At 42.0% G+C, this 26,161-nt stretch overlaps 1 protein-coding gene across 1 annotated transcript in view; it reads left to right on the top strand.

The window, feature by feature from the left end:
* ST6GALNAC5 (ST6 N-acetylgalactosaminide alpha-2,6-sialyltransferase 5) overlaps positions 1 to 21,383 on the top strand; it is a 174,204-nt gene extending 152,821 nt beyond the window's left edge. Inside the window, exons 3-5 of the mRNA XM_004279946.3 lie at positions 1,409 to 1,818; positions 8,726 to 8,833; positions 20,624 to 21,383. Coding sequence (XP_004279994.1) covers positions 1,409 to 1,818; positions 8,726 to 8,833; positions 20,624 to 20,855 — 750 coding nt within the window. The 3' untranslated portion in view covers positions 20,856 to 21,383. The remainder of the gene's footprint in view (positions 1 to 1,408; positions 1,819 to 8,725; positions 8,834 to 20,623) is intronic.
* The last annotated feature ends 4,778 nt before the right edge of the window (positions 21,384 to 26,161 follow it).

The raw sequence follows: 26,161 nt of genomic DNA, 5'->3' as shown, positions 1-26,161 counted from the left end.
GGACTGGGTTCAACCCCATGCAATTGCTACTTTCGCAGGTCAAATATTGGCAATTTTAAATGGCTCAACCTACCACTGTGTACATTTTAATTCTATCAAAGTGGAATGAGGCATCAATTATCCTCGGCTAAAAATGAGAAAAGTGAGACTTGCAGAGGTTAGTGACTTGCCAAGGTCCCATAGCTAACAGGTAGTGTAGACAAGCCTGGACCAGCCTATGTGGGTGCCCTTGGCCACTCTGCAGTGAGGGAAGGTGACCGCCCTCGGTGCTCTCTGTCTGGTTCGGAAGACAGAGCTATGGCTTAGGAAACTCCAAGAGTAAATACAAGACTGTATATACGCAGCCCTAAATTGGATCCAGTTTTCTGAGACTGCAGGGAGCCAGCGCGTCCAGTTCAGAGTTAACAGAGAGGAAGGGCAGAGGCTCTGGGGAAAATCTAACAGTGCAACTGTCCTTCAGAACATTCTTGATTATCATTTTTTTGTGCACTTGCTGTCCTGGGCCTCCGGCCCTAATTACATTATCTTCAAACAGCAACTGGGAGAATTTCTCATTAAACATGAACAGGGAAATGTTTAACTTGTAAGAACGTAGGTGTTCAGAAAGTACATCATTGGTTCAGGATGTTGAAATGAGCATTGTCATTGGCGTTGTCCCTGGTGGACACCATAGGGCCAGGACTTCCACAGGGCGCGAGTACAGTGGATGAGCTTGAGGCTTTCTTTACATTTTTGAAGATAGACTGACTCAATTTCTCTCCCTCTCCCCTTAAAATGGGAGAAACTCTCATAATTGTCATTTCAAAATTATGGCTTCTAAGGGGTTACAATTTGCATGTCTTTTCTCACATGATTCTTAGACGATGTCTGTTTAGGATAAATATATTTGTACAGCATCCAAGAACACTGATACATGCTTAACTTCCAATAAGGTGAGTTAAGAGCATTAAAACTAGTGTCACAGCAAATTGTAGTATAGTCTTTTCTTCAGCTTGCGGGTAACTTTGGATTCAGAAAGACCTGGGTTTGAAAGCATGACTTCATTACTTGCTAGTTATGCATCTTTGGGCAAATTTTTCAACATCTCTGAGCCTAGGGTTATCATTATTTGTAAAATGGCAGTAACAGCAAGCTTGCTGGGTTGATATGACGATTTGATCTATTAATATCAGTAAAGCCCAGAGCCCAATGGTCAACAGGTCACCGCTGGCTCTCTTTCCCTGTTGTCCAGTACTCCCTGTCACCAGTCTGGAAGAGAATGTAGGGGTGGATGAGGTAATAGCAGAAGGGATGTATTCCGGCACAGGAGGGAGAAGAGCGAAGATGGCAGCCCTCGGAGGCAGGGAAGTGACCTGCTGGTGCCAAGCGAGTGTTGCCGCTGATGGGGTCCTTCTCCCCGTTCTTGCAGCCCCTGAAAATGCACTGCAGGGACTGCGCCCTGGTGACGAGCTCGGGGCATCTCTTGCGTAGCCTGCGAGGCCCCCGGATTGACCAGACTGAGTGCGTCATCCGCATGAATGATGCCCCTACGCGCGGCTACGGACACGACGTGGGCAATCGCACCAGCCTCAGGGTCATCGCGCATTCCAGCCTCCAGCGAATCCTCCGCAACCGCCACGACCTGCTCAACGTCAGCCAGGGCACCGTGTTCATCTTCTGGGGCCCCAGCAGCTACATGCGGCGCGACGGCAAGGGCCAGGTCTACAACAACCTGCAGCTCCTGAGCCAGGTGCTACCCCGGCTGAAGGCCTTCATGATCACGCGCCACAAGATGCTGCAGTTTGATGAGCTCTTCAAGCGCGAGACCGGCAAAGACAGGTACAGAGGCACGGGCAGGGGGTGCGCGGGGTCTAGGGGAGGGTGAGGAAATGTCCTTGCTGGCTGATTCAACAAAAGCAAAGCTTTTTTTTTTTTTTTTTTTTTTTTATGCTTATGTCAGATAAGCTCATCTCCTTAAGCTTCTTTTTCTTTAATTTAATTTTTAACCATTATTAAAATTGAAGTATAATTAATTTACAGTGTTGTGTTAGTTTCAGGTGTATAGTTTCAGGTGTTAGTTTCAGGTGTATAGCAAAGTGATTCAGTTATAGAGATATAATTTTTATATATATTATATATACACATACATATATAATATATATATTCTTTTTCAGATTCTTTTCTACTATAGGTTATTACAAGATATTTAATATAGTTCCCTGAGCTCTACACTAGGTCCTTGTTATTTATCTATTTTATATATAGTAGTAGTTAATTCCAAACTCCTAATTTATCTCTTTCCCCTGCTATCCCCTTTGGTAACCATAAGTTTGTTTTCTAAGTCTGTAAGTCTGTTTCTGTTTTATAAATAAGTTCATTCATATTATTTTTTTAGATTCCACATATACGTGATATCATATGGTATTTGTCTTTCTCTGACTTACTTCACTTGATATGATAATCCCTAGTTCCATCCATGTTGCTGCAAATGGCATTCTTTTATTTCTAAAAGCTTTTGCTAAGTGCTTTTTGTTGTGACCACACTGCTCGTGCCATCTATAGAGCTCATCGGTAGGGCCCTCCTGGAGACTGGACTGCTGAAGCTGAATTTATAGGGCAAAGTGAAAGGAAGCACTGAGACATTTATACAGATAATTCAGGGCCAAATCCCTACTCTGGAGGATGAGGCAACACTGCTCCTGGCTTACACTGGTAGTAAGTGCAAGAGAATAGCTTTATTGCATTTTATTTTACTTGTGTGAACACTAACCAGAAATAAGTGTATAGGGTTATTTTTCTCTTTCAAAGGCAAATATTTATTCAGTCAACATATATTTACTGAGTACCTACTACTTCCCTGCACCTGGTACTGGGGATATACACAGTCAGAAATAAGGCAGATCTAGACCCTGCCCTCCCAGAATATAGTCTTAACAGGGCCAGCAGATATTCACCAAGTAGTGGCCAGTGTGCTAGGTCATGTGAGGGGAAGAAAACGGTGCTATGACCAGTGGGACAGAGAGACCTGCCGTAGTCTAGGACAAGGCTTACCAAACTGCTGCTTACAACTCAGTAATGGAACATGAAATGTATGTATTGAGTCACTGCAAGATTGTTTTTAATGTAATGGAAAGGATGGAATAAAACAGACAATATCAGCATTCATCTCCTATAGTAAGTAAGGCAAAGTATTATTTCATGGGATAAAATTTGTTTCAGTTTTATACATAGAAATATACATATACAGGGTCTTCTTTTGAAGTGATAAAATTGCCCTGGAATTAGATAGGGATGATGAGAGCACAATTCTGTGAGTATATTAAAAAAAACTAAATTACACACTTTAGAAAACTAAAATGAAATGAAAACCATGTACAATACATGTGAGCATATATGCTCAATCATGAGGCAAAATGTATTTCTGACTATAGGTCAAAATCTTTTGAAAAGCACTGGTCTAGAAGATGAGGGTGTGACGGTAAGACTTTCTCTAAAAGGTGTATTTAAGCTGAGACCTAGGCCAATAAGTATTTATCCAGGTAAAGAAGAACCTGAGAAGGGGAGAGAGAAACATCCTTATGGGTATAAGAGCTCGGAGGTGAGAGGACTTCCAGGGGGCTGGAGAAGAGTCCCTGTGGCTGCAACAGGAGTGCTGGCAGGGAGTAGCCAGAGAGGAAGCAGAGATAAAGGGGGGGGAGCTGGCCAAACCTAGGTGAAGAAAAGGACAGCTATAGGTATTGAAAGGAGCCGTGTGCTGTAGTCCAAACACACAGCTCTGGGTTGGAATTCTTTGTCCCTCACTAGTTATATGGCCTTGGACAAGATATCTAACATTTCAGTGACCTCACATGTGACAAGGGCATAGTGACTAGGCCTCATAGGACCAGTCTAATAATTAAATTTCCTCATTTCCTTAATTCTAAAACACATATGTTTATAACTAATACACATTTAATAATGTAATTTACCCCCTCCCTTACAAAAACTGTTCCTGCATCAATTTCTTATCTTAAAACTAAAGAGATACGATAAGTAAAGAATGTGAAGTACTAAATCCTTTTGGCTATAGCTTAGGCAGCTCATTATGAAGAACAGAGTTTTAAAGAAAGACCAAAGCCCATCATTCCCAAATTCTTTGCAGGGAAGAGCTTTCTTTTTAAATCCTTAAAACCTTGTGACCATTTGAGGGCTGGTCCAGGTAAAAGTGGACATGGCATCTGATGGACTGAGGAGAGGTGGACCTGGCCACTGGCACTGTGGCCTCCTTCCCTGGAAGCCCAGGTGATTCCATGGTTAGCCCAGCCAGTAGATCACATGGGGGATCCTGGTCGCCATCACACACTGTCATGAAATCCAGTCACTTACTGTCCTTTAAAAACCACAAATAAGAAAAAAAAAAAGCATACAAATAACAGACTGTTGCTCATTTGAATGAGTTATTTAACCAAGAGAGCACTTTATAAGAGAAGGAGAATGAGGGAAGTTATTTACAGTTTCATTTTTTTCTGGTTGGAAAATTCAAAATAAGTAGAAAGACTCTCTTCAATAGAAAACACTTCTCTCTTTTGAGTTTAATGGTTGTTTGCTAAATGTAAGTATTCCTGAAACACTGCTGCAGTGTTAGCTATTTAGGATGTTTACACATTGCTCCGGATCTTCTTAAGGGATTAAGTTGAAAACTTGGAGACTAGTCATTACATCCTTACATCTTTAGGAAACAACCTCACATCAAGACATAACCCACTCACTAAATTCATTAAATTCTGACCAGTGAAAACATTTTGCTCAATACGCCTGTATCCTTAGCGAGCCCAGATGGTAAGAGACAGGTAAAATTTCATGGACTGGCTACCAGGTTTCTCATCCATCTTCTAGGATCCATGCAGTCCCCACACAGGGAATCACACTGATGGATTTGTAGGATGCCAAAGTACACTGTCAACTTTTAGAATCTTTGTGCCTCTTACCTTTAAGAAACTGTCTTAAAGAAGCTAATATTGTATTGACTCAATATTCTCCTGTGTCCATATTCTTAATCTTCAGTCTACTCCAAGCTAAAGAACAAAGTCCGGAACAGCCCTTCAGAACAAAACTATTTCTATAAACTAAAATACAAAACACTTAGGGTTTAACAGTATTGCCTCTGTGTATGTTTTTCTTGAAACCTAACAAAACAGTGGCATGGATTAAAGATACACAAAGTATGGAATATCTAATTTTGCAATCTCACAATCAGGACATTCATTTCAGGCTAATATTTTGAAGAAATGAGATAATTCAATAAATTTTGATTTATGGAAATTTCACCCTACTTAAAAGTGGAGAAAAAATGTCTCAGGAACAATCTGCAATTAAGAAGCATGACAAATGACATAGATGGCCAAGTGGTATTCTTTGATATTAGAAAGTAACTGCACTTGAAAATAACTTTATAATTGAACAGGGTACATTAGGAAAATATGATTCAGAACCAATATTATAGTAATTAGATAAAAGAAGTATAAATGAAATAACTGCAGAAAGAATATTTCCATAGATATTATAAATGAGATTCTGGTGGAGCAGAAAGGCCTTTAATTGTAATTTAGTGTGTACTATAGCATTACCAGCTCAGTGTGTTACTTCATCATATAAAAGAATATCTGATAATTTTCCCTAATTAGCACATGACAGCTCTTCATATTCCTTCATTACAGCTGATTCAGTGTAAAAACACTAGATATTCCTTTGTTGGAAAAAGAGTTCAAATCTTTTTAGAAAGCACAAAGCAGTTACATTTCTATAGCCTGTGATCCCAAAAGACCACTATTTCGCAAGTCCGGGGAATTTTAAGTGGCACTTTAAAGAAAGGTTCACCTTAGTTTCTTTAGTCCTCCACTTTTTATTCTCCCCATTTTTACCCATTAAATCTTTTTCTGTAGAGTCACATCCCCCTATATTTCAGGCTGTGGCTTGTGATTTCTACTACATCACACAAAAGAAAGCCAAAGTTGTAGGGAAGTTTCTGCCACTGGGAAAAGCCCTCTTAGTGTTTCCTACAACTCAAAAGCATAGGGACATGAGTGTGATTCTTGGATCAGGAATCTGGGGGTATAAGTAAGCTGTCATTCTCCTCCTGGGCTCCACATCATTCCAGTTATTCACTCTCCCAGTTTAAGTCTAGAACAACCTGCCATCTCAAGGTCACAGCCTTGGTGAAGACAAGGTCTAACTTGAGGCAAGGCACTGCCTTCTCTTCCCCTCCCCCATTCAGTCAGCTCTGCTCTGTCCCACCTCCTCCAGTCCCAAAGTTCTTATGAATTTAGAGTCCTGGTGAAAAACAAGGGGGATTGTTAATACCTATGTAGGCTGGAGGCTCCAGAATTTTCTAATTACAGTGAGTCCCCTGCATATGAACACGTTCCGTTCTAAGAGTGTGTTCATAAGTCCAATTTGTTCGTAAGTCCAACAAAGTTAGCCTAGGTACCCAACTAACACAATTGGCTATATAGTGCTGTACTGTAATAGATTTATAATACTTTTCACACAAATAATACATAAAAAAACAAACACAAAAAATAAAAAAAGTTTTTAATCTTACAGTACCGTACCTTGAAAAGTACAGTACAACAGCTGCATACAGAAGCTGGCATCGAGTGAACAGGCAAGAAGACTTACTGACTGGAGGAGGGAGAGGAGGTGGGAGATGGTAGAGCTGAAGGATCATCAGCAACAGGAGATGGAGGGCAAGCTGCAATGTCACTCACGCCTGATGTTGATGGTACAAGTTCCATTCCCTTGCTGGATTCAATTCTATCTACCCTCTTGAAAAAAACAATCCAGTGATGTCTGGGTAGTAGTTCTTTTTTCCTCATCACAGATGACATCCTGGGCTTGTAATAAAGACACTGTACTACTGTACTCTATGCTGTACTGTACAGTAAAGTACACAAAAGCACAACCACTTGTAGAGGATGCACGCATGTGACTATGTATGCCAGACACGTGAACTAACTTATGTGATTGGACATGCGAACGCACGTTCACATCTTTGAAAGTTTGCAACTTGAAAGTTCATATGTAAGGGACTTACTGTACTGCCCTGACTACTGATGATGGCTCCTGCACAAGAGCCAGTAGCAGTGTTGGAAGGATATCAGTTGTTTTGTGTGTGCTAAAAAGCACTGGGAGTAATGGTTGAATTATTATTTCATTTGCTCCAACCTAGCAACAAAGAGGCGAGGAAGGGATCTTGATGTATCAACACACCAGACTAGATAACTTTTTATGATGTTCTCTCCTTTAGTCCTCGAAATAGCACAGGAAGATAGAGCTTCCCATGCTTGCTTTCTAGATAAGGAATCAAGGTTCAAAGAACAGCAATAACCTGCCTCAGGTCATTTAGCTGGTGAATAACAGAAACTAGTAAGATACAAATCCATGCTATTTCCATCTTGAGAATATTTTAAATGTACTTCCTGGGATATTACTGGATCTGGATACAATGGAATGGAAAATAAAAATGAGTAAAGGAGTTAAGAGTTAGAAAGTTGAAGCCACGAACTCAGGAATGACTAAATTACCCATTCCTGTCAGGTAGGTGACAAAACAAAAGACATCTTAAAATGCCTTTTTTGGTTGTTATTCCTTATGTGAAATGGAAATAATGCAAACTGCTTAACAAAAACTCTTCCTTTTCAAAGAGGGGTGCTACGCAGTGCAAGTAGAAAAGCTTTCCTGCGGCTCTTTCATTCACATCACATACGATGCTATGGCTGGGCAAAGTCAGACAGTCTGACCTTGGGGATAAGGTGTTTGAAACTGGCTAATGATGCATGCCACAAGCGCTGAAAAAAAAAAGTAAATGCAGCAACCCCCAAAGAATTGAAATTAATATCCACAGCAGCATAGCATGGTGGACCGAGTCATCCTCACAAGTCACATTAGACCTTGATGTTGTGTCTCCACGATTACCCTTAGACTTGGTGTGTGGTTGGGGCTCAATACAGATGTTTGAACGGGCAAATGAATGAATGTTGGGACCCACCGATTTATTCCTTAAATTCTGTCCATTTCTGGTCACTTAATAAAAATTTTCACAGGGCTCGGACTGTTCTGAGGTAAAATAAGGCTAATGCTCAATTAAACGTAAGCATCCCTGTGTCCCTTTTCCTCTGGTCATTAGCCCATTCCCAAATGAAGGTACTCCTTCTAAGGAAAGACATTCAGTCACGATGTTGGTGTTAATTAGTCTAGTTGAAGGCAAGCTTCTATCCTAAGATCATTTGATCAATCAGTTGATCAATTGATTGATAAAGACAACTGTGTTTATTCACATTTAGTAAGCTCTTTGTTATCCACCCTGCGTGGAGCAAAAAAGAATACTTATACCTAGTCAAGTATTCTAGTTAATAAAGAGCCGACACACGAGGATTGTCATCTTACAAGAAATTGAGTGGTAATAATCCGCACTTAAACATTGAAACATTGATCATCATCTTTGACTATGTAGAAGTCCCTTGAGAATCCACCATGATGGAGTACAGACATCATTTATCATATTATCATGGAATATGGTGGCATGAGTAACAGATTTCTATCTGCTAAAGTTCCAGCTTTAGCAGATAGAGACAGTGAGAGAGAGAGTTTACCAAATGGAGAGAGAGAGTGTGTGTTTATAGTCAGCCTTGTTCCAGAAAAGGTTTAAGATGGAGTGGGTATAATGATTATTTTACCAGCTTGCACACTTAACTGTTGTTCCTTCCAGGAAGATCTCCAACACTTGGCTCAGCACTGGCTGGTTCACAATGACGATTGCCCTGGAGCTCTGTGACAGGATCAATGTTTATGGCATGGTGCCCCCAGACTTCTGCAGGTAGGATTTATTCTGCAAATGTAATTCATCAGCAGTGTTGTGCAGTGTTTATAAATATCTGATTCCAACTATCAACCATGAAACATGTCTTACTGTCTTCTTGAAGCAATTAATTAACATGTCCCAAGTCCTGGTTCTAGAAACAGCAAACGGCATTTAATTATGTGATATAAAATATTGAAAGTTTTTGTTTGTACTGCTGGAGAATTAATCCATCTTGTGGGCTTCATTTATCCTCTGAATATTTATCAACCAAAAGTAATGCAGTAATTGGCATAATATTAACAATGAACAAGCATTAAGAAATATTCGTTTTGGGGACTTCCCTGGTGGCGCAGTGGTTAAGAATCCGCCTGCCAATGCTGGGGACACAGGTTCAATCCCTGCTCTGGGAAGATCCCACATGCCGCAGAGAACTAAGCCTGTAAGCCACAACTACTGAGCCTGAGCTCTAGAGCCTGTGAGCCACAACTACTGAAGCCTGTGTGCCTAGAGCCCATGCTCCGCAACAAGGGAAGCCACCGCGATGAGAAGCCGCGCACTGCAATGAAGCCCGTGCACAGCAACAAAGACCCAATGCAGCCCAAAATAAATTCATTAATTCATTAAAAAGTATATTAGTTTTATTCTCATTTGAAAGGAATGTGGTAATTTTTAATGAATTAAAGAGGGCAATTTCTTTGACGGTTAAGGCCTGTTTTCCAAAATTAAAATATTCCTCTTAGTCTCTTTCCCTTTCCACATCAGTAGCCTCGGTTTGTGTTTCTAAGACCAAAAGCACAGGCATAATTATTTTGATGTAATAATAATTTCTATTGCTACCTTAAGTTACCTCCTGGCATGTGCCCAGGTAGAGTTCAATGTGTGCTAACAGACACACTGAGAAATATTCAGGGCCTGATTTGTGGAAGGCCGATTGAAATTCACCTGTAACCTAAAGGAGCGATGCCAATAAAATCAGAAAGTTTCCTGGTTTTCAGGCATGCCTGCTGACCTGCACATGGCCTCAGTCATGATATTTAAATGGTAAGATCTGGGGTGGGAGGGCATTTTAAACTTGTTCATTAAAATTTATGCCTGCTTATACCTTCATGTGTTTTAAACCTAACAACTTCTCAAAGTCTGTGAGCCTTTAGGCAAATTCTACCATTTGGAGGTTTGATGCAAGAATGATGAAGCATACTTTATTGTGCCATTATCACTTTGCCACTTTTCTCCCACCCTTTTTAATCCAAAGACCACACAGCAGCCGTACTAGTTTATATGTAAGAGTCAGGTCACAGGGGAGAAGGAAAGGGGTGGACAGAGCAGGCCTTTGAAATCTGCCTGGACTCACGCATCCCCAGGGAAGACATGATGTAGTAAGGAAGTGGGTGGAGTCTGGACGCAGACGGCACAGGTTCAAAGCCCAGCCCTGCCACTTACTAACCTAGTGCGACCTTGAGTAGGTCACTCATTCTCTCTGTGTCTCAGCTTCCTCGTCATTAGAAGTGGATGTGATGATAATAATAGACTCTGCCTCAGAGTATTGGAGGTGGATTAAATAAGTGAATACATGTGAAGTGCTTGGAACAGCACCTAGTACATGGCCAGAGTGAGCTTGGACCCTCACCCAGTTCCTCATCACTTAATGCACTGGCCTTGTTTTCCCCTTTAACAACCTCTGTGCAAAGAAGTAGGTAAGATGGTGTAAAAAAGCCAACTGCCTCCTCAAACCAACAGGCTAACAAAGGCAGTGGCAGTGGCCCCTTTGGGCATGCAAAGAGCCATCAAAGCTGATGGTTAGACGGCAGATATAATTATGTAATATTGCCCTTAGGGCACCGGAGAAAAAGAGCATGAAGAAATTGAAATGTTAATGACTTAAAGTGTTCAAGGAAATATTGCACTTATTATGGAAAACAAATGAAAGGCAAGTTAACCTGTCATCTCTCTTACTCAGATTTAGTTCATCACGGCTTGGTGCACTTAGGATGGGAACAATTTATACGATGACACTAGCAAGGAAGTCAAGATACCGTCCGTGCACCGTATGTTGGCAGCCGCTCTGAATTTCTGTTCCTCAGCCACCATCCCAAAGGTTCAACAGTTGTTCTCACAAGATGATTTTGGCCAGGACTCATCAGAAGGCTCCCTAACCCCAGTGTCCTATCAGAGAGAGCGAAGAAGTGTGCTGGGCATCCTCTGGTGCAGAGGGTTAGGCTGGTGACAGCATCCTCTTCAGTCCTGATGCCTGTTTAGGGAGGGTAAGAAAGGAAGGAGCAGTAAAGATTGATTCCCAGGTTCCTTTCATCTTCACGTCCAGGACACATGGGCTGAACCACCAGGCACCCAGTTCCTACCGGTGACCTTGAACCTTGCTGTCCTCATCTGCAAATTGGGCATAAGAAAATAATAATAAAAGCAAACAGGTCATGGTGAGGATTAAATGAGATCATGGCAGTAGAACGTTTGACAGTGCCCAGCACACAGTTAGTGCTCAGGAAAGATTATTAATAACATTAGTGTTACTAATACTTTACTATTATACATAAAATATATAAAATAATTATTAATATTATCCTAAGCCCTTGAGAATTGCCCTGAAAGGTACCAAGAATTTTGGGAGGGGTTCAAAGAACAGGCCACAGCTCTTTCTTCCTGGAGGCTTACGATAAGCCTTACCCACACAGAAATCTAACAAGCACAGCAAAGCCACTTGGAGTCAAAATGACTCTTGCAAAGAGTATCACCACCAGAAAATGAAAAAGCAACTTATAAGTTAATCCAGCTACTAGTCTGATCATTCCCCCTTTGTCTTGATTTTGAAAGAAGCTAAGAACTCTAAGGCCAGCAGGGTACATGTGTCATGAGCTGTAGGACATAGGGAGATAAGATATCACCGGGGCAAAAAGTGGTAGGGAAGCTTTTGTGAGATGACAGACCTCATGCTGGTTGAGTCCACCAGGATATACACACCTTGAGGGCAGAGACTTTTGTGTGTTGGGATCACTGTTGGAGCCATGGTGCACAGAACAGTAGATCAGTACCGTCCTGACCTATAGCAGATGCTTCATACATACTGAGTGAATGAATGGCCCTGTCTTCTCTCTCTCGTGCTGTAGTCAAAGGGTGTTTATATGACCGAAAATGAGCCATATTTCTCAAGGTCAGAAGCTATGTGACCTTGAGAAAGTTCTTCAACCTCACTGAGCCTTAGTTACCGTGGGCAGGTTACTTAATGACCGTCTCAGAAGCCGTAGTTTCCATGTCTGCAGATGATGATGACATTAGTGCTTACCTCACGGGGTTATATGATAATTCCATGACATAATAGATGAGGAATGCTTGGCACAGTGCTGGTGTACATTAAGTGTGGATAAATTTACGAGGAGAAAGGGCTCACTCATCTGCAGGTATGCACCCATGAGCACATTTTAAGGAGCTGTCTGGCGAGCACTAATGAACAGTGCTTTGTTGGCAGAAAGGGCCAAGGACACGAAAGGCTCCCATGTGAATTGGGTCCCACTTTCCCTCCAGCTCCTTGCAGGACACCCCACGGGCTGCTCACAGCAGACTCCCCCATTCTGTGGCTTCTTTATGCCCAGTCTCTCACTGGAATGAAGAGTTAGGCACATGGGGCCAGGGTTCAGCAAACGAAAGGAGAGCCAACTGCTCTTTTTGGGTAAATTAACCTTTCCAGACTTTGAGATACAACTAGGACCCTCAAAAGAAGTCATTTACTAAACAAATCACAGAGACTCTGATTCATTCACCTAACTTGTGTTGGGCACTTAGGGACATAATCAAAGATGAATGAGACAGGGTTCCCGCCTTTGGTCTCCTGCGTGTCACTTGGACACAATTCAGTCATAAGGGACAGAAGGTTCCCAAGGTTCCTGTGGGAGAAAATATTCACATTCTGCCTGTCGTAGTCTCTGATGCACAGGGCTTTACTGAAACATCCAGCTCTGGCTTTCTCCTGCCCTGATCCGGTGGAACAAGGGCAAGGAGCTAAGATGAAAGAACATTGCCCCCTCCTGCCCCACTTCATCGGCAGCAGATGAACTTCTCTCTGTTTTACCTGTGGGCTCTCATATCACAAAGGGTCCCGTGGCAAATAAGAACGTTGACAGCCTTGATGACCTCTGGTCTAAGATACGGTCATGCCGCTTTCCAATCTAAATCACACTCTCACACACCTTTAAGGAAAATAGAGTCATCACCGTCTCCTTGCCAAGGAAACCAAGGCACAGGAGGACCAAACGCTGGACTACTTCTGCAGTCATTCCCATCAGCTTAGCGTGGCAGTGACCCAAAGGGAATGTCAGCTGCTATATGCTGGGATATATAGGGAGGTGCAGGAGGGGACTAAATTATATCCTGGGAGCAGACAGCTGAGCCATCCATGAGTGCCTGACTTCTAAGACGTGTGGGTGGGTTCACTCCTACAAGCCTGGAGCTGTCATTTTCCATCCAGCTCTCCTGGAGGTCTGGCCTTCTCAACCCTCCCACCCAAAGGGCCAGGCTTACTTCCAGGAATCATTCATTGGCAAGAAGATTTCCAGTAGCCTCTAAACTACTTAGCACATGGACCCCACGTTCATATTTAACACCACAAATGGAAAGAGTGAATGTATAAATGGCCATGGTGGCAGATGAAGGACATGTTATTCGAAACCTGGCAGAATCTAACGCTGACTAAAAGTCATGTGACTGGCGTGCAACAGTTTCCTCCTTAATCTGGTGCTGCAATAGACTCCTGACCACTCTCCCCAACTCTGATCTTTCTCTTTCCTCTCCAAACACCACTGTGCTGTTGGATAAACCGCAAGTCTGACTCTATCACTTAAACCCCTCCGTAGGTCCCCACAGCTTTTAGAAGAAAGTTCACACTCCCTAGCTTAGCACACAAGCCCTCAGGACCTGACCTCTGCAGCCACCTTACTCTCATCTCCTCTACTCACAGACTTGTTTTAGCCGTACTGAGGAACTCAAGAAGGAGCTCACCCTGCACACACCTGTCCCTTTGCCCTCATCTCGGAACATCCATCCCCTCCTTCTTAATCTGGCTGATCACTACCGGTTCTTCACCGTAATATTAATGGCTGATAGTTTTTCTGCACATACCACATGCTGGTGCTGTGCTGAGTACGAGTACAAGTGCCATTTCATGGAACCATTATGATAATCCCAGGAGATAAACATTATTATTATCGCCATTTTACATATGAAGCTTGAGGACATGAAACAACTGGCCAAAGTCGTGGGGCAGGTAAGTGATGGAGCTGGGATTTGAATTCAGGTCTTCAGGGCTCAAGAGCTAACACTCTTAACCCCTCCCTCCACTGCTTTGGAGGTCCTCTTCCTCCAAGCTTTCCTTGCCTTCCTATCTGAGTCAGACCCCACCTGGGCCCCTACTGGGGCCTCTGCCACCTTCCCCTCTGCCTCAGCTAACTGAGTGACATGTCCATCTCCTTCATCAGCCTGTAATCTCCTCAAGGGAAGGGGTCCTATCTCAAGCCACGTTTGTGTCCCTAGCTCTTGCCATTGTGTCTGGCATGTAGTATGTATTCAGTATTGATTAACTCAACGAATAAATAAAAACCTTCCTTTCCTTGACGGTGTTTAGGAGACTGATTCTATATTTATTCCAAGATCAAAAGTGCCAGGTGAGTGAAGAGTATAATTAGCCAGTGGCAAGTACCGATTTCGAGGGTCCAAAGAAGTCACTGGTGGCCACCTGTATCGTTCCCAGCCAAGGCCAGCACTGGGTCCTCAGGCATGAGACATTAGTCTCCATCCTGCCTCCATCACTGGACGCCAGGCTCATCAGTGTTCAGAAAGCCAGAGAAAATTAATGTCGTGTCACACCAGAGACAGCCTCAAAATATATTATTATGGGGACATAGCCCTTTAAATCACGCCGTATCCATATGGGAAGGCAAATCCATTCTCTCTAGATGGACTATAAATTGCAATGGAAAGGCTCTGTTATCATTGCTTTCCAAACTAAGTGATGGTGAGTATTTTTAATCTCATTTTCCATTGTAAATTATTTGTGATAACAATGGGCCAAGCATTTAAATTCTATCTAACAGTCATATTTCTGGTCATACTTAACACATTACCAAGTTTACAACTCTCTGTTACCCACCATTTCTTGAGTATTAATTAGCAGAGTAACGACTCAGAGTAATCACTGTCATGGAACTAAATGAATATCTTATCCATAACGTGAAGGACATCTCAAAGGTATCATGAATATCAGAGAGCTGATTCTGCCAGAGTTATTAGCTAGTGAACATTAATAAAGCTGCCAGCATTACAGGGCAAGTTCCTACTTGGCACCAGTCTACCCTGTAGAATCAGACGCTTACAGAGGACGGGTATGGAATGTAATGCGTCCACGTGGTTCACATTTTATGAAGTGAATTTAAAATACATTGTTGTACTTTTTTTTCATAGATGCTTAACTTTGCCGTAATTTCTTCTTCTATCTTTGCTATAATTTGACCAACTTACTGGTCACTGGGTGTCTTCATTACCTTCCTCTGTCCCATGGCTCCAATGCATCTGTTACGAGACGCTATGGCATCACCTGAGGTGCCTGAGTGGTTGGGTGTGGATATGGGGTTCAGGCGACTCACTTGGGCCTTTGACCCATGACGGGTGGGCAGCCGCAGGCTCTCGGCACTTTTTGTGCCCCAGAAGCACAAGTATTATTTCACTGGCTTCCAAGGTGTGTGGCAGTTTCCTTCCAAAAGAGGCTGTAAAAACAAGAAATGGAGGCAACAGAATAAAGGTGGTTCATGGGGCCTCCCGGGCCTGAAGCAGCTGTGTAGGAAGGCCTGTTAGGGGAACATTTCCTTCTGAATGCTCCGTACTGTCCCCAAGACCCCCAGTGCGAGCCAGTTTCCGAACAACCGAGGTACTTGACAGCTACGGATTCAACACTATCCCTCAAACAGTCCCTGACTACCTGCTATATGGTACTGTATACCATGCCAAGAATAAAAGTGTGTTTGGAGAGAGTATCTGAGGCTCTCAAGAGAGGCAAAAGCACCATTCTTTCATCAGGATCTTTGTAGCCTTCTAGATCATCCAGCCCAAACTGGGAGATCAGGGTCAGCCTAGATCATACCCGGAAATGGAAATATCCACCCTTACCTGTTAATGATACGAGGTTTCTTTCCAATTGCACAGCCTAGCTTTAGAAGATTTAAAATGGCACGTCACCAGCTCCTGCTGCCATTGATAACATATGAGTGGGCAGAACTGTAAATGAGCATGAGACCTGTGCTTCGCACCCTGACCCGCTGCACAGTGCCCACCAGGCACGGGCACCTCTGTAGGTGGGTGCTTGGGAGAATGCAGCAAGGCCAGAGTTGCTCTCAACCATATGGTGCCAACCCAACGGGAACCCGGGGTGCCATTAGTGCAGACAGCCACCTGGTGGCACAGGAATTTTTCCAAGACACAGAGCCTCACTCTTAAGAGTACAGCTTTGGTTCAGATCTGGGCCCTGAAACTTCTTCAATTTCTCTGGGTATGAGTTTTCTCATTTGTAAAACAGAGGTAATAACAGTACCTCTCTCACTGGGGTGACGTGAGGATTAAATGTTAGTCTATGTGGAGTACTGAGCACTATGTGAGTCAAGTCTAGAATCTTGGATGGCCCATGAGTGAGGCTGTGTGCTTAAACCAGGCACAGGACTCTCACCCTGGGCGCCGGATTCTCACCCTGGGTGCCGGATGCTCACCCATCACACGGAGTAGTGGTACTTAACCTTAGACGCCTGATGGAGAATAAAGGAGATAATATAAGCTAAGCACTGAGGCTTAGCAGATATTTAACTAAATCAGCCTTCTTAAACCTGGCTGCATATTAGAATCTCCTACAGAACTTTATAACATTGTTACCTTTTTAAATTTTTTTGTTTCGAAAAAGTTTTAGACTTACAGAAAATGTTGCAAAAAGTGTACAGAGAGTTCTTGTATACCCTTCACCCAGCTTCCCCTAATGTTACCATTTTGGTCCAATTATCAAAATTATCAAAACTAAGAAATTAACACCGGTACAATACTCTTAAATAAACTTCAAACTTTATCCACATTTCACCATTTTTCCTACTGATATCATTTTTCTCCTGCAGAACCCAATCCAGGATCCCTTTGCGTTTTCTTATCATGTCTCATTAGTCTCCTCCAGTCTGTGACAGTTCCTCAGTCTTTCCTTATCTTTCATGACTCCGACACATTTGAAGAATTCTGGTCATTGTAGGATGTCCATCACTTTGGATTTGTGTGATAGTTTCTAATTATTAGATTGAGGCTATGCATTACTGAGAAAGATACCACAGAAGAAATAGCATTTCATATCAAGAGGTACATGATGTCAAAATGTCTTATTACTGGCGAGTTAACCTTGGTCACTTGGTGAAGGTGGTGTCTGCCAGGTTTACTCATTGTAAAGTTACAATTTTTCCCTCTATCATTAATAAATACATTGAGGGGACTTTATGCAAATAACCTATTTCTCCTCATGCTTTTCCTCTCTCATATTCCATTCATCTGTGCGTCTTGCCTGCAACAATTACTGCATTGTTCTAATGGTGATTTTCTATTCCCTCATTCTTTCTAGATTATTAATTGGAATTATTCTGTATTTCATTTATTTATTTATTCAGTAATTTATTGAAATCATCATGGGCTCATGGATATTTATTCAGTTTTATTTTGTGGGACTCATAATCCAATACTGCCATTATTTATTTTGATACTCAAACCTAAGGCACTTTTTAAAATACCTATGCCTGGGACCCTCTCCAAATCAATTAAACCAGACTCTATGGAGGTGGAACATAGGCCATGGTATTTCTTTAATACCTGTGCACTACATGGTAGTTCTTTCATTCTCCCTACCTGCTTTCTCTATAGAGAAAAAACAATCCTTCTTCACATTATTCTGCAGGATTTGTTCCCCCACTGGCCCCTGGAGGGCTGATGAGAGGCTGCTGCCACTTAGGGAACTGGGTCTGTGATTATCATGCCCACACAGCCCACACCCCTGCACCTTCACTCCCTGAGCATCCCCTGACCCCAGACAGCAACCTGAGCTCCAGAATCCTCTCTTTTACAGTAGTAGCCTCCTGATGTGGAAAGTCTGCTGATTTTTATTGCTGTTTTCATTTGGATCACATGGAGGGGAAACAAACTATGGCAGCCTTTAGAAAGTCAGGATTGGGAAAAAAGGCTTAAGGAATTATAAGCTTGAACTTTCTGAAGGAAGGGCTTTCTGAACAGCACAGTGGATGACACCTGATGGCAGGCTGACAACCTACAGCAGAGCTGTCCCTGCAGTTGCTTCGGCTCTGCCTTCTAAGTCCCATCAAGCCCTTTTCTGCCATTTGGACAAAGTTTTAAAGCATGAAGACAACCCTCAGTTATTTGGACACCTTTGAAACCATCAGAACCAAATATGTAAATTTAATTCTCCCTTTAGGAGAGCAGTGTGGAGTCAGATACATTTTCATTCAAGGAGATGGTCTTCCTGAATAAGGAAATTGATCCTATAGCATCCTTTATCTGGTTTCCAATTTCCCTCTATGCCTAGGTGTCAAATCAATCTCATGATATTTTTAGAAACCTGATTGCCTCTTTAGTCAGATTGATGCCAATAATATGTCCAAAACTTAGATGAATCAGATTTAAAACCTGATCCGTACTGGAATAAAAGCTTAACCCCAAGTTTACCATGGCAACATGAATTTAGCACGGTTCCCCAAATTAAGCCATATGAATCTGGGGAGACTTGTCCCACAAATTTCTATTTCTCTTTTTTTAATTTTGTTTCTTCATAGTGGTCCATTCCAACTCGAATTTTTCCTACCATGCACTTTCTATATTGAAAACACGTTCTATTAAAATTTTAAGGGGTTTCAATTTCTAGGGTAAGTAAATAAGCAAACTCTATAATAACTGGACAGGACAGGATCTGATGTCTCACTATAGAACATAGAGATACTTCTGAGACAGGCATAATAGAGATGCAAACTATTAACTCAGCGCAGCATCCAACCCAGGATGAGGAATGTTTAAATGCTGCATGACAAAAGTAAATCTCTCTTCCTGGAAGAACTTTAACCTCAGAGGAGAGGAAGCTCAAAGGTTTATTGTCTTCAGAGCCATGAACTCGACACCCCTCTTGATAAAAGACTTCGATCCCTGACCCCAGAAAACTTGCTACTCTAAGAGCCATTTGTGTATTGATCTCCTCTGAAGAAAACGAATAGGTATCTAGCAGGATGAGCATCTCTGGGAAACCAAGTTACTGTACTTAGAGTAAAGCTGAGTGCTGGGAGGGAGACCCCAGGGCATCAAACACTGTAAGGTGGATTGCAGGAAGCTGGGACACTTTTTAAGAGAAACGCTAAGAAGAGACCAAGAAGAGCTTAGTCTCGCAACAAGGCCGCTTGGTGAGTGTAGGTCAAGGTAGGAAGGTTTATCTGCTGGGATATCTTGACTGCTCTTATCATTTAGACTTCAAGACAGAAGAGGTGGGGTGGAATGGAACCCAGTCTGAGACCAGACCTCTTTGGGGGTGAGATATTTTAGTAACCCTACATCAGGGCGCTCACCACCACCACATGTTAATCCTGTTCACATTACCTTGAACAAATGAGCCAGTGTTTCTCCTATGAGGTGGAGACAGGGATATAGAGACTGAAAAATGTGGGGACTCTCGGGCTACACAGCGGGGGTTGAAGATTCGGACTTTCTCAACGTAGAGACTCTAGGTTTAAGTACATTGTCCGTCTAAAACAGCAAGAGAAAAATGGTGGCATCGTGCCTGCTGAGTTTCTCCCGTGCGATCAAACTTGCATCATCCACTTTCCATACCTGGAGGAAGAATTGTCTTTAGAGGCCTGCCGTTTAGCTGCTAACTCCATATAAATTTCTTTCAACAACAGAACTTCAAAAAATAATTATTGAGCGCCTGCTAAGAACAAGACAAAGGCCTGCTCTCATGAACAGACAATAAGCAAGTAAACAACGACAGCAGTTTCAGAGAATGATTAATGCCACAAGGGAAATAAATGCAAGTGAGATAGAGAGAAGGGGCAGGCATCAGGTAAGCCCTCTCCGAGGAGGATACATTTGCATTGATCCCTAGCAGTGAGAAGGAGTGAGCTGATGGGAGAACGTTCCAGCCAGGTGACTGCCCTCAATAGCCAAGGCCTCAGGCGAGGGACCAGCTTGCTCGAGATGACCACCGGAGAGGCCAGTAAGGCGGAAGCATAGCAGACAAGGTCAAGTGGATTAGGAGAAGGCTCTGGAGAGGAGCCAGATCACGGAACACCCTGTAGGCCACGCTCTTAGTGGAAGTGGAAGCCCCTGGAGGGTTTGGAGTGGGGCGGGGCTGGGGAAGGAGGATGATGTGCTTTTGTTTTGTAAATATCTTCATAGCTGTTTGTGCTAAACAGACTGTGTGGGGCAAGAGTGGAAATCATAAGTATAGCTGGCTCTTAGGACTACGTAGTTTCCAAATCCCAAAAGCCTGAACATCCTACGGGCTCACGTTTAATCTTGCTGTTTGATAATGATGGTCGCTGAGTTTATTTCACAGCCTCAGACCCTCTTCACGTGCATATTGCTTAAACATCAGCAAAACCGTTTGTTGAATTCATTTAACTTGAAAGTATGGTTTGTGCTTATCGGCTTATTAAAGATAACATCTTACCTAAATCTGTGAAAGGAATTTTTTTTTTTTTTTTGGCTTTAATCAGTTATCTCGTTTTCCTCCTACAGGGATCCCGATCACCCTTCAGTACCTTATCACTATTACGAACCTCTTGGACCTGATGAATGTACGATGTACCTCTCCCACGAGCGAGGACGGAAGGGCAGTCATCACCGCTTTATCACAGAGAAACGAGTCTTTAAGAACTGGGCACAGACATTCAATATTCACTTTTTTCAACCAGACTGGAAACCAGAATCACTTGCTATAAGTCATCCTGAGAATAAACCTGTGTTCTGAGGAATGTGTGTGGCCAGATGGATATCCCAAGAACCCACTGTATCAGACATCAGGCCACTGAACTTTTTGAAACACCAGACAAGAAAGAGGAACAGAATGGGTCGCCGGGGTAGCTTCAGTTCTCAAGAAGTACCATGTACAGGTGCCTCCGAGGCGTGACTACACAGCAGTGCAGTTGGTCTGTAAGGGAAAATTCCAGAATGAATACATCCTAATGAGTGTCATCCCTTTCAAAAGGGGTTACCGTAGGGGCTGAACTCTCATTTAAATGATGTTGCCACGGCTAAAAACATTTTGGATCTCTTTAAGTATTGCCTTCGAAACTGAGACATTAGGAACTCAACATTAGTTGTATTCCTTTGTAGAAATACCACGTCAAAAGTCATTTTTCTATCAAATTGTATCCTAACCTGAACCTTTGCCATTTGTTGGACTCTGTATGTGTGATTTGTAAAAAGCAGCCTGAAAGTATGGACATGATTTCTGAAGAGTATATCTTCACTGACTTTCATAAGCAAATGCCCAATATTTATTTATTGAGAGTTTTTTAGTGTGTTCTCAGCCAGTATTTTTATAGATTATGATTATGTGGTAATTTATCCTTCCTAATTCTTTAATCCTGAGTGATGGTTGGAAAAGGCCCGGAACTGGGAGATGAGTTGCAGTGTTCCCAATGCTCATCGTTAGCACGCGACGGTATTTGGCTTGGAAATGTTGCATTGCATTTTTTGAACCCTCAGGCTTCAAGAACAGCTATGACATTTTCCAATATGCAGAAATGCTCCAAATGACAACATTGAAAACCAAAAACTGTGTCGTTCAAACAAAAAAGATACCAACAAGAGAAACTTAAAGACAGTTTGCTTTAGTAATGATTGATGTAGGTTACTTCACTAAAGCCCTAGTTTCCTCTTCTGCAGAATGATGTCACTGTACCAGCGGACCTCTTAAGTTTCATTCCAGATCTGAAATTCTCTCAACGAGCCTCTTGTTGACCCACATGAGGACTTTGCACTTGGAATGATGGGGCTCCCACAGTAGCAGGAGCCTTATTTTAGGGGGCCTTTTATATCCCCCTACTACCTATCCCCCTCTTGTGGTTAAAAACATACCTCTTCCATGGAACCCATTGGCCAAAATCCATCCCCTGCTTCTCTGGTGCTTCTTGCACCAGAGAGAGAGAGAGAACTTCCATGCTATTCTAAGTGGGGGGGAGAATCTTTCATGCTATTCCCTGACTACAAGAGCAAGGAACTGCATTTCTGTGAGTTTGTGCGGAGAAGAGAATACAAGGAGATTCCCCATCATACGACTCATTTATCCTATGAACTATTCCGATTCACTTCCTGCAAATCTTACATTATATTCACTGCCGTTCCCTCGTCTTCAGAAGTATAAAGGACTTATTTTTATTCCGAGCCAAGATCAGCTAGTGTGAAAGATTTTCATTTACACAAGTAATATTGTTCAAAAATAGCCTTTAAAAAAATATACCAATGTTTTCTTTACACATGGCTTAGGAGGCATTAATTTCTCTAACGCCAAATTTGAAGGCACCAGCAAATACTATGTATGGAGACTGACATTGTTTTACAAAACATGACCTGGTTTGAGATTAAAGAAGGTTTCTCACATTACCACCTCTTTTCCCTTTCCTTAATTAGTACTGAGACTCCATTCCTTTGCATTAACTAGTACTATTAATTATATGGAGTACTGTTATTGGGATGCAAACACAGTCCAGATATTTATTTAGCAAAAATAAAGTTGGTATTATTGTGGTGCGGCGTGAGCTGTAAAAAGCCAATACAGTGGAAATGTCTGTCCAAAACATACTGGAATGTGTCCTTTAAATTGTCTCAGTTTTTTAAAGAAACAATAGGATTCTATTCCAGCACAATCTCTTCTACAGCATGGACTCTGGACAAACAGTACTTTATGAACTTATAAAAAATCATAAGAATTTTACATAAATGATTCATAGGCCACCTTTCCCATCACTTGAAGAGATTATATTGCTCAGATGTAAGTAGCTCCTTTAACAAGTTTTATTTTTAAGGCATACTGGGACATGCAAAGATGCAGCTATATTACCTAATCAAATAATATCTCAAATGTCTGTATTATCCTCAGGTTTTAGGGGGTTTGTTTTTGTTTTGTTTTTTTAAGATCATATGATAGCTCCATCTTTTTTGTAACTTTTCTCTCTCAGATACTCAAAAGAGTGTAAAGCAAAGGAATTCTGAAATTCCTGGCTTCATTGGGAAATATTTTAAATCTACATGTGGCTAGGATATGTGAGTATGCGAATTTATATTTTTAAAACTATGGTATAAATATGTAAGAAATTATCACTTGGACAGTGGTTTTATTACAGCATTTAAAGAAAATACCTAGAACTCTGATAGACTGTGCTGCGGCAACTGGCTGTGGGCAACTGAATTCTTCTCTTGCCAATATCATTTCATGACTATCAGTCTTAACACGATGCAACATCATTAAAATCAACTCATAGAAAAGACTACAACCATGTTTACAGACCTCAGTGATTTCAATATCCAACTGTGTTTGGAGCCTACATCATACTCATTATGTTACATACCTTTCTCCTCTCTCCCCAGCTGTGTCATCAGCTTCCTCTCAGCTTTTAAGACCCCAGTAACACAAAGCTACGGCTGGACCATCCCCGGCATCTGTTATTTCAACGCGAGAACATTTGGCAGAGGCCATAGCCATTATGAGCAACGGTACAGGAATGCACAGGCAAAATCAATCACTTCAAATGGCCCATAAAAGGAGGAATCTTGCCTGTAATATTCTCCAGTAAATATTCACCCAAGAAAGCATACATTAAAAGAACATTAAGAGGTAAATATTCAGAGTGCTGCTTCCCTCGCAGCACACTGAATATGTGGGGACTTCGCTGTGTGAGGACTTCGCTGTGTGATTTCCATTACGGTTAATGGGTGTTTGATAACTAAGTCCCTGTGCTTCACTAACCCTGGTATGTGCTCCTAAGGGCTAGACATACAACCAGAGTGATGCAGGAACTTCCAAGGTCCTAAGATTGCAGAGTTAGAGCTTTTCTCCAAAAACCAAATGAAAGCAAAACGCAAAGTACTGTACTTAAAAGAGAAATTTCTGTGAGGTCTCTTGGAACCCTTAGGTTCCTACCAGATATGTGTATCAGATTACAGACAAGAGCTCTCAAGACAGATTACCTTTGTTTTCTGAAGTTCTCTCCATTACTGATCTTTTTGAATTACATTAAAATGGAAGGCTATATCCTTATTTTGAAATAAAAACTCACCTCAAAAATTAAAATTATTGGTTTAGAAGGTAAAGGTATTTAGAAGGAAGGAAAATGTTGAAATTCTATCAGGACTGAGAGTGTTATTTAAATGCATGTGCACCGATTTAATAGGCCCAAATATTTGCCCTTATGTAGGAGTGACCTCATTTCAGAAATATACCCTGTATTCCACTGGCATGATGATTCAGGTTGTTAAACAGACCCACTCTGAAAGAAGGGTCTGTGTTCCCACTCTCTCTCTCTGAAGTGTTAGAAGGTGATGTTAGCACACTTACATCTTTTGTTCCTGACCCAATCATTTCTTCTATCCTCATTGCTTCTCTCTTAAACCTCATTCTGTCTTTGCCATCATTCTCTCCTGCTGTCTTTTGTCTACAGTGTACTCTTAAACCAGCAGTCTTTGGTGTCTCTTAAGGTCTTTCTTATAGGTTTTTAAACTAGAGACCTACCTGGGGAACAGATTTGGGCTGGGTCCTACCAGAGCAATAGCCGTAGTAGGTTGGGAGGTCTACAGGACAAGGTTTTTCAGAAGTACCATCCTGGTTTCCCCATGGCCAAGGAAGGAGGGAAGGGGAGGAGTTCCAAAATATGGACTTTCTGTACCAAAACCAGGACAGTCCCAGGAAAGCCAGGACAGTGTGTCACCCTATCAAAAGGCCACTTCAATGAGAACTATAATACTAAAGCCTTTGGGGTAAAAATGAACCAACTGCCTAGGTTCTAGCACATGCCATAAGACATTTTGGAGTGGGAAGAGGTGAGAGTGTCTACAAGGCTTATAAATGAATAGGAGTAACCCCCTTATTCTAGCTCCCTCATCCCCACCTACTCAGGGTATTGAGCCACCATAGAAATGCAAAAAAAGGCTGCAGTCCTGTTTGTTTCCACCCAGTGCCCTAATATTATATGCTACCTTGGATTATCCTTTGTCTTTTTATGTATGTGTCCTGTTAGTCTAATTAGATTGTAAGCTCTTTGAGAGCAGGGACTGTTTCTCCTTTGTCTTTGTAGCCCCATGCCTAGCACAGTGCCTTGCACACAATAGGCGCTCAATAAATGTCTGTTGTTGATGATGACCTCTTAACGCTGGCCCACTGGATTGGTAATTGGTATATATTCTTCCATGTAAAAAGTACAGGAGACAGAATAGGTGATGAAATAGTTAAATTTTAAATGGTTTTTTATAGGGTCAGTCCTTAAACCTATAACATTTTTAATCAACACAGATGAGCTAGATTTGGTAGAATAATATTGCTGATTTCATTAGGTTTGCTATGCTGGCTGTTCTGAACACACAAAGTGAAGTTCAGCAAGCTTTGTGTTCTCGCTGTTAGCGAGCTGCTCTTAGGACAAATTAAATTTAATATTGACAAATGCTATACCACACGAAAAAGTGGAAAGGCATCTTGGGCTCTGACTTCTGTGGTTCAACTATAAAAGGGAGGCTAAAACGAGATGAGTATACCTTGCCTTAAACTTGACAGTTTACTTAAGCTGCTGAGAATCCAACTGGTAGTTACTGAGGGTCTATAAAAATTAAGCATATATTTATCTTAAAAACAAAATACCTCCCCCTCAAAAAACCTTTTGTTTCCATGAAGCTCATCTAAAATTGTTTCATCTCTATGAGAACCTGAGGGGTAAGGAGAACTCTTGAGAAAGGGTATCCTCAGGCAGAACATCCCAGGCTCCTGAGTCACCACCTGGCCAGCACCTGGTGTCCGATGACCACCTGGTTGCAGGAGAGGGTAAGATGGCATAAAGTCAGGAAGGGTGAGTAGCTGCTGGTGGGGGCTTCTACAGAAACCATAACTATTACCTTTTGAACATGTGGACACTCTGGAGTTCTTTTCCCTTCATTGTCTGCTCTTCCACATATTTATTTAATTGTGTGATCTTGATTTCATTTTTTAGAACATAGGAAAAGGGCTACATGAAACTGAGAAGAGTGCTTATTTCTGAGTGGATAGGATTATAGATTTCCCCATATTTT

Source organism: Orcinus orca, chromosome 1 (genome assembly GCF_937001465.1).
Source record: "Orcinus orca chromosome 1, mOrcOrc1.1, whole genome shotgun sequence".
In the NCBI taxonomy this organism is placed as follows: domain Eukaryota; kingdom Metazoa; phylum Chordata; class Mammalia; order Artiodactyla; family Delphinidae; genus Orcinus; species Orcinus orca.
The sequence above is the reverse complement of the archived record's forward strand: the minus strand, read 5'-3'. Positions and strand labels throughout refer to the sequence as shown.